At 47.1% G+C, this 9,774-nt stretch overlaps 1 protein-coding gene across 1 annotated transcript; it reads left to right on the forward strand.

Annotated features, from left to right (window-relative positions):
- Window positions 1-1,522: 1,522 nt before the first annotated feature.
- On the forward strand, window positions 1,523-5,011 carry PMAIP1 (phorbol-12-myristate-13-acetate-induced protein 1). Its single transcript, XM_012577563.5, has 2 exons — window positions 1,523-1,802; window positions 2,123-5,011. Exons 1-2 carry the CDS (start codon window positions 1,751-1,753, stop codon window positions 2,320-2,322), a joined length of 252 nt encoding a protein of 83 aa, XP_012433017.1. The 5' UTR covers window positions 1,523-1,750; the 3' UTR covers window positions 2,323-5,011.
- The last annotated feature ends 4,763 nt before the right edge of the window (window positions 5,012-9,774 follow it).

The raw sequence follows: 9,774 nt of genomic DNA on the forward strand, positions 1-9,774 counted from the left end.
CTGTCTGCACTGTGCTGGTGAATGCTTCCCCTTTTAATGGAACTTCAAAGTCACCAGCATTTCTAGACACTTGACTTCAGAGGTTTCTACCCCATAGAATGGAGCCTCTTAACATCCTGTACTACACTGTGACATTTTAAGTTGTGTTTTGATGGGAGAGGTAGAAATTTACTGACTTACAGCCATAAATCAGTTCTTTGTTATGTCTGACCCATCTGTGCTTTCTTTACATCAAGCAGTTTTCATTTTCCCCTAAAAGCAGAAGTCCATGGCATGTGTCACAACATGAAATATCCACTCTTTCAGAGACAGGAGGCAGATGAGTGATCCACGTATCACTGGCAGCTCTCCCAACATTCTGCAACAATCGCAAAGACATGAGCGTGACTTTGTTCCAGCACTTGCTTCCTGCAAAACGCACCATCTAAAATTACAGCAGGCGCAGGTAAGTGTAGACTGCCATGTGTCAGCCAGAGCCATGCCATGCAGACCCTGCACTGCGACAGGAAATACCCAGCAGTGCCGGGGGTTGGCCCCAAGCTGTTGCAAGTGGTACATGAGTATGGCCTAGATTGTTTCTCCATGGCTGGTTTGAGGGCAAGGTCACTATCACTTCGAATAAAAATAAGGTTTAGAGAATTTGGGTTACTCAGCTTGGTGAAAAGGAGGCTCTGGGAATGCTTTATTGCAGCCTTCCAGCATCCGGAGGGGGCCTATAAGAAAAACTGGGACAGAGATTTCAGAAGGACCTTTTGCAATAGGACAAAGAGTCATGATTTAAACTAGGGGTGCATTGATTAGGTTAACTATAAGGAAGTTTTTTTATTTGTATGGTGAAGGTTGCCCAGAGAAGTGGTGGATTTTCCATCCTGGGAAACATCCAAGGTCAGGTTGAATGGGGCTTAGAGCAACCTGATCTAGCTGACAATCTTTCTGCCTTTGTGGCTACAAGCAGCAAAATACAGGGGGGGGCTGATCTAGAAAACCTTTAAGAAGTCTCTTCCAAATCAAACTGTTCTATGCTTCTATGATAATAACACACTCTATCTGTTTCTTCTGCTTGTCCAAGCACTCTCCATCTCTCCACCTCTTCTTCCTCAGCATCATCATTGCAACCCTGTCCACCTTTCCTGGACCACCACCATTACAAGCACAGCCCACCCTCCCATCTCTCTTTGCCTAGAGAAAGCCCACCTCGCCCTTCTGCCTCTTCTTGCCCTGATGATGCAAACCGCACCGTTCATCTCTTCTGACACACCACAAACCCACCCCACTCCTCCATCCCCTTTTCCCTTAGCACTCCCCATCCCTCCACCTCTGCCCCGCGCACAGCCCATCCTCCCATCTCCTCCTGCTCCGCACACCGCACTCCTCCAGCCCTCTCCGGGCCGGCAGCGTAGGCGGTGTCCCGGCCGCGGCCCCGCGCCGCCCGGGCACGCCACCGCCTGCCCGCCGGGCGCGGGGGGCGGGATCCCCGCGCCTTTTCGCTACGTCAGGACGGAGGGAAATCCCCGCTGGAGTCGCACCGCGCTTTTAGCGCCGCGCTCCGCCCCCGTGCCAGCAGAACGCTGCTGCCACCGGCCTGAGAGCAACCTGTGCGCTCCGTGCCTCGCCGAATCGAGCCTGAGCTCTCCGTGTCCCGCCGGGCCTGGGCGCCCCGTGCCCCGCCGAATCGAGCCTAGACTCCCTGTGACGAGTGTCGCCGAGCCCCGGCGCTCCGTGCCCCGCCGATCCTCGTCCCGCCGACGCGATGATGCCTGGCCGGACCCTGCGCAAAACCGCGCCGCCAGCCGCTCCTGCAGGTACCGGAGGGGAAAGGGAAAGGCGGGGGAGGGGACGGCATGGGGTGGGACAGGGACAGGAACGGACGGGACTGAGACACAGCAGTCCTGCTCCCGGGCGCTGCTGCCCGGCTCCAGCACCGGCTGGGCGGCCAGCGCCCGGCGCGGCTGCGGGCGCCCGTTTGGAGGAGAGAGGGATACAGCTGCTGCCCCCCGTGAGTGGGGGGCAGAGAGGGTGCGGGATGGGGTGCACTTCATGATGAGTAAAAGGTAAAAAATTGGACAAAAAGTAGCGTACTGTGGGGATCCCTTTGAAGCGGTAACCACGCGCGTTTCCGCAGGGCGCGAGGCGGCGGTGGAGTGCGCCCTGGAGCTGACCCGCATCGGCGACAGGTGGGACTTGCGGCAGAGGCTCCTGAACCTGCTCGCCAAGCTCTTCTGCCCCGGAACGTGGGCTGCCCGCGGACACGGCGAGCGGAACGGAGGAGGACCTTGGCTTTGTGGGTTTGGAAGAAGAGGCTCCACAGACACTGGGAGATGAAGAAACGTCGAATCTCGCTGCCTTGTATTTAGGTGACTGCAGCTGCTGGAGGATGGCTATCACGTGTTTTCTCTGAAGAATGTTACAGCAATACTGGCATATGAATGCCAGGTGGGAAGAAAAAGATAACAATGGGCAGAGCCTCTAAACTGTGCTGTGGTGACTTCGGGCAAGCTGGTGACATGGGGAGATTTGGGACAAGACTGAACTTGCCCTTCACCATGGTCTGAGAACACCTTCAGGAACCCAGTTTCCCCAGTCACCCTCTGGTCCTCATGTCCCATAGCCATGTTTCACCAAGGAGTTCAGCCCACCTCCAAGGTGAAACCAAAAAAAGTGACAGTCTGTTGGAACTTGGGATCATATAACACACAGGAAAAGCCAGTTGCTGGATCTTTGACTGGTCCTCTTCTCTAAAGTGTGGATCCTGCTGGACAGGGATCAAGTGGTGTTAAAATTTATTAAAATTATTAAAATTTATTGAAGACAATCGCTATCTTTATTGAAAGGTTTTTTGTTACAGGATGTTGTTTTGCAGACTAAAAGTTGTAATTCTATGAATCAACAGTGCTGCATAATTCTAGTCTATAGTATAAATATATAGTATAAGTTTATATATATAGTATGTATACATAAAATATAAATGTGTGCACTGCTAGTGCATGTCATGAGTATTTAATAGAACTATTAATCAAAAGCTGTTTGTTTAATCTCAAAACACAGTATGAAAAAATGTTCAAAACATGACAGAACTCAATATAAAAAGGTATTATATAAATAAAAAATGGATAATAGTTTCTGATGATAAAGGAAATAAATCATGCTTCAGAGAGGGAATCATATTTTGGCATAATATATGTATCTGAATATATATAACGCAAACACAGATACATAGGTAATTGTGGAAGGGTTCTTTCAATATTAAAAAGAATTTCTTGATAACAGTACAATTCTGTTGTGTCTTTGTAAGTAACAAAATAGCTTCAACAGAAGTAGATCCTAAAGTTGAATTGCAAGTTTTGCTGAGAATGTTATTTATTCAAAGAAGGTAACTACCTTCTCTTTGAAGAAACAATATCAATAGAATTGAGCGTTTGAGTGGTACAAGAAAGTAACCTTAGATTTTTCAATGTTTAATTATATTTATGGACAAAGGTTCTTCCTTGTACTTTATTTCCACTTCATTTCATGGCCTTCTCATCTCAGTTCCAGAATGGTGGAGCTGTGGCAGCATATCCAGTGGATGGTTACATGGAAATGACCCATCTCACTGAGGGGATATTACCTTTAGCCGGCTTCGGAGGAGCTGAATTAAACATGTTGGTTGCTGTCAAAACAAACAGTAACTTTGCTAGTCAATTCTTGTCAGGCTCCATCCTAAACAGTGTTTTTCATGGGTCCAAGATACCAAGAAAAAGGCTGAAGCTGTTTCATAGCTACCTCTAAGGTCACTAGTGAGTTACTTCTCTTAACTACCCTTGTATGTGAGCACATTTGCATTTTATAAGGCTGTATAGTTACACTTTGTTATTTGTGTCTATTCAAATTATGTATCTTCTCCTGTCTTGTGGTGAATTCTTGTTTGTATTTATAATTTATTTTTCTGTTATATCTTCTTAATCTGCCTTTGCAAAATTGTCATTATGTAACTCTGGCCACTCTCACAAGCAACTGTGCAGGAGCTGTCATATATTGACACTGACTTCTGTCACTGAGCAGAAGCTGACTGACTTTGCCTTCTTTCCAAATGGAAGACTTAACTCCATCCATCCCAGTGGTGTTACAGGGAGATTTGCTCTTGGCTTGAGCCACATGCATGGTTCCCTTCCCCTCTAAGCTAGCCAGTACATTTTCAGGGAGAACACAATATTTCAAAAATAGTTGTTATTTATCTTATACTGCAAAACAGTGCATTTTACTGACGTGTACATAGGTCAGGTTTTCAGGTAACAAAAAGTAAAGGCAAAGAGTTTCAGACCAGCAGAATACCAGCTCCCAAGCTAGCACTGCATCCAGCTGGGCAAAACTTCATCAAAGACAGCTTCAGCTTCATAAGAAGGGTTGCTGTTGTACATCCTGCATTTGGTGGAGTCTTGGAATCTTCATCAAGGACACTGAACAATGACCATGACTGTCTGGAACTCTGAGAAGAATTCAGCATTAACATTCACAGCTGAAAAGTATCTGAATAAAACTTCTGTTCAATGAATGCTGCTTGCAAGGTCAACAGGAAACGAGGTGTGGATTTGTAGAACCCACCCTGTTCTTCAGGCTGTAGTACATATAAATATTACAATAGAAAGTATGCTCTTACATGAATTGTCATGGGGATATCAAAGTTTACTGTTAGCACAGTATTTGTCTGCCTAGTTATGCAAAGACTATTTGCTTTTTTGAAATGTTTTAGGTGTTTCTGTGCATTGTTAAGAACGGCAGTGTTCAACAGGAACTCAGGAAAAAGGCACAGATGCAAGACATCAGTGCCAGTATATGACCAAGTGCTTGCTGATGTCCATCCTAGATTTCTTTTGTTACTTCTGCAAAGGATCTGCTTTATGACTTTATCAACATGAATTTGTTTTCCGTAAGCCTTGTTCTGGATGTGTGCCAGATGTGTTGCTGTATGCCTCATGCATGTATGTCTTGAATTCTTACTAAGATAATAAATATGAAGTGTTTACAAGAAAAATGAGTCACAAAGGTTGCTATCACTTGGGTTTTATTTTGTGGATTGTGAAAACATGATTGTATTATGCAAATTCCTTCAATGCTTCCATGTCAGCAGGGCAAAAGCAGGAGAGCAAGAGCAGAGTGCCAGCAGGTATGCTTTGCCTTCTGCCTTCAAGAGGAAAATAACCACAACCATGACCCTGAACTTCAAAATGATACACCTATTCTAGTATTTTTTGTTAACTACTGGCTGCAGAATATTTGGGTGGTATTGGGGGCCCATCACTTCTACCAGAGTAGCTGCAGCTTTGTAAAGGAGTACTCTTTGTAAAGGATAGACATCCAAATTAAGGGTTTTGTCTAAGATCCAGACAGAAAGGAATACAGCATTTTGTCAGGCAAAGTTTTACTTTCTCCACAGTTCAAAGCTGGAGTTTAGGAAGACTGGGAAATGAAGCTGCTTATCACAAGGGAACAGCAGAGGAATAGTGCAGAGCACATTCTTCTTCCCTAATGCTGGGACCCAAAGATGTGTCCGTGCAGAGGAGAGCCTGAGGTCCTCCCCTGTTATGCCAAGCACATCAGCAGGCTCCCTGCTCACGCACTGTACTGCTTTTTTCCAGCTTCACAGGCAAGGAACACCATCCCTGTAGCTCATAATCCCAATGCAAAGGGGATTAAGAACTTCTGGGCCAAAGGCTCTTGTTTCTAAAATCCAGGAAAAAAAAAACAATCAAGCAAACAAAGAGATGCAACTCCCTGTTCTTTCCCACTTAGTCACCCGCAGAAGCCTGGAAGATTTTTACTTTAGAGGGCATCAGTGTAGTGGTCCTGAGAAGGTCCTTCAGGATGCTATTGTAGGTGCTGTACAGTGGTCTGGTTTTGCAAAGTTTCACCAGCAAATCATTCTTGTGTGACTCATCAGACTTGTGAAAACATTCAGACACTCTCACCTGCTTCCCACTGGAGGTTGGCTCCTCTCCAGCCCTCCAGAGCAGTGTCCAGTCACCTACATAGCATGATGCTTGTGACCTGCTCCTCCCTAAAGGACAGGGGAAAAAAAATGCTATCACTGGGGCATGGCATTGCAATCTAAATGCACTTGACTCACCCACAAGCATCTGATAATAAAAAAGCAAAACAAACCCACCTGGTGAAGCAAACTGACAGAGCTGCCACCCTAAAACACTCTCCATTTACCAAAGAACCTGGCTGGACAAGTGCAGCCCTGGGTCGTGTTTGCACCGTGGTCCCCTAGGTGAAAACCAGCCTGGTCCCCTCAGCCAGCTCATGCCTTCATACCTGACGCTGGATGCACAAGTGGTATTTCCCAAACAAAGTGCCAGACAAGGAGATACTTCCTCTTCCCCTCACGTGATGTTTTTGTAAATCAGCTGAAAAACAATGTCTCATACACTGCTCATTATTTTTAGTAGACACTGCTGGATGGGATTAAGTTTAATCACTTTCCTTCCATCAACACAGGAGGGTGTGAGGGCACAATGTGCATCCATGAAGGCATAAGGAAGCTGGACAGGAAGAGTTGGTGATATAATGTTGCCTTTCATTCTGGCAGGGTTTCCCCTGAAGCAGGTGACTGTCTGATGGTGGGACTGTCAGTGAGCAATAGTCCCAAAAGCTGTTACAGCGGTAAACAAGGGTCCTCACCCAAGCACGTCAGGACACTGTCTGGCCCATGTAATAAATGGGCCACACCAAGGCCGCCCTGCCTTCTCACGCATGAGCTCTTTGCAACGCAATTCTCACCAGCCCTCTGAAAGCATGGAGGTTGGTGTTGGTGTCACTTCTTCAGCAACAGGAGATATCCCATGAAATGGCAGTGACCACAAATAAAACAGTTTCAGCCATTCATCTTCAGCCGTTTCATCTTTGGTGGCCTTGGTGTCATTCCCTCATCCCCATGGAAGTACAGTGGGAGCGCCACGAGGTTCAGGGGCTCAGCTCCTCAATGACATGGTCATCACTTGAAGGAGCAAGGAACCTTTTTGTAGTGGACAGGCCAGCTTGCAAATCTCAGAAAAAGAAATTACTTTCAGCAGCACCCCCAAATAAGGCCAGTAATAGGATGCTGGCACTTCCTCCCTCAGCTCCTGGGTCCAAGCTGGGATCACTGCATGGGAGATTTTAAGGGCAGCATTCTGCTTCCACCTTCCCCTTTGTGCTCCTGACAGGGATGTGATAAAGCTGCAACAAAGGCTGGAGGCCACAGTCATGTCTGCCCTACTTGGGATCAGGAATTAGGGAGGCAATTTTTGACAAGAGCAGGTGGATACTGGACATTACCCAGCACCACTGTAGCACATGAAGGACATTGCTTTGGTATGTAGGGAAAAATCCAAGGAATCTCAGCACCAGGTAACTTGTTTGTTCAGTGCAACGGTATCAGACTGATTCAGCCACAGAGGGGTGAGGCCAGCACATATGCAACTATCAGTGGAAATGCAGGAAATTCTGCATTTAATATTGACTAACATCATAAAATACCCTGACTGACACAAAATTTCCTTCTAGGCACAGCTTTACACTCTGTGGGATGGAAGGGCAACTTCTTGTTTTAGGGCATGATGTTTATTTGCATGAAATGTTCATTTCTATCATCATTAAAAGTGAGTGTTTTTTATAGGAAAACAACTTAATTATTGCAATCATTATTAATTTGTGAAGTGTTTTAGCTGTGCTAAATGCTTTAATAAACACAGACACATAAAAGAGGAAGTCATGACTGGCTTTCCCTATAAACAGAGTCCAAACAGGCTTTTACTAAAGGCTGATGGAGACTGTCTGGTTTCAGCCATGCTCCTGAGAAGAAGAAACACCTCATTTAATAGAAGTGGTAGGGAATCAGTCCTAGATAATGCAGATCATTCGTTCCTCAGGCATCTATCGGTATGAGGCTGTTGGACACAGGAAGAAGGGGCTGCAAAAGCAGTTACACAACCCCGTATTGCATAGAAAGGAAAAAATCCAGCATGCAAATACCAGACCAAAAATCTCCCAGCACCAGGCAAGAAAGCATGGGCCAGGGACTGGCAGCATAGAGGCATCAGGGTGGACATGCCACCTGTGCAGCCATGGCTGGCTCTGTGGCTGACCCTGCATGGCCATGGGCACCAAAGTATAGCCCAGGGCCATGGTCTGGGAAGTTTTACTTCTTGTAATTGCAGTGATGTGCTGCCCTGTGGCATCACTCCTGTGTTCATGGGTGCTATACCCAGCCACCACCTGCCCTTCTCCTGGCCAGCCACAGACTCCAGGGTGGCCTGTGGGAACCTTCTCCTCAAGGGTCCTCCTTCATAGCATCCCTGCTTGAGGACAGTGATCATTAGCTTCTAGTCGAATGTGGTAAAGTGGCATTTTTGATACATTCCTGGAATCAGAGATGAAGAAAGAGACATACCAGAATCACAGACACTATTCAAATTGCATTCAGTGATGCCAACAGGGAGCAGGAGAGCAGCAAAGCTGCAAAAAAATGAGAAATGAAATGGGACTTTTTAGGTAAAATCATGTTTTAAGTTCCTCATTTTCCCACACCCTAAGGCTTTCACAACTGAGAGAAGTAAAAATTTTCTAGTACTTCAAATGTCTTGGTGGCTAAATGAAGTCACGTGTACTAATCCATTTACAGGTAAGTTCATTGTGTCTTCTTGCTTTTGTATTCCTCTTTACTTAGCTACTGACTGCGGCAGTTAAGATTTCAATTAAAGATACTAAAGACTAATCTTACAAGAGGCAGGCTGCTTGGAGGTTTGAGCCCTGCTAACCCCACCTGAGGCCATGTGTTGGAGAAATCAGGACAGACAGGAGGATAGGATAAGGCAGAATGAGTGAAAGAGAGGAGAGGAGCTCGGTTGGCCCAGCACTGGTGACAGCAGAGGGGTGCAGAAAGGCAAAGGAAATAAAGACTGAAATTATCTTCTTTTTCCCCATGTGGCCCTGGAGGGACAAGCTAGGCTCCAGTTGGGGACAGATGTGCTGAACCAAGCTTGACGGGACTGCACACACCATCCCACAGCTTCCCATCCATCTCCTTCCCAATCTGCTTGTTTTGTGCCTTGCACAGTCTCACTACACAACAGCGTAAACTCTGCAGCATCCCTCATCATCATGGCTGTGTGCAAGAGAGAGGGATGGGGAGAAAAGGGTCCCAAGGCAAATGGAAAACTGTTATACCACAAAGCTCCTCCTCTTCCCCTCCAGCCCAGGAAAGAGTCCACGTGCCCATAGGGCAGGCTGGGAGCCAGCCACACTGGCCTTTCCCACAGGATGAGTCAGCAGGAGCTGTGGGCTTATCCCTCCTCACGTGGCTTGCTTGCTTGCACCCTCGCAGCATGGCACCTGGAGAAGGAAACCGGAAGCAAACACAGCAGCTTCTGGGGCACAAACCTGGTGGTGAGGGAAATGCCCTCTGCACCACTGGCGTAGGAGAGTAAATGCCTTCCTTCCCCTCACACAAAACCCCACCTGGCCCTTTTGGGCAGCACAGTGCACAGGAGGAAAAAATGAAGCTTGCCAGGCATGGCACAAGATGCTGGCGAGTGCCATGGGTACACCAGGGAAAGGTCAGGACTGCCCTGTGCCATGTGGGAGTGCTGCTTCAAGTGCCTAACCCACCAGGCAAACAAAGAGCAATGCACACAAGCCTGTAGTGCAGATATAAACACTCCAACTCACCAGGCCCTGCCTCCAGCCCAGGCTTCCCTGCAGTGACCAGCTGATGTGTCCGTGTGCTGCCACGTATACCATTTTGGGCACCTCTGG

This window comes from Taeniopygia guttata, chromosome Z (genome assembly GCF_048771995.1).
Source record: "Taeniopygia guttata chromosome Z, bTaeGut7.mat, whole genome shotgun sequence".
In the NCBI taxonomy this organism is placed as follows: domain Eukaryota; kingdom Metazoa; phylum Chordata; class Aves; order Passeriformes; family Estrildidae; genus Taeniopygia; species Taeniopygia guttata.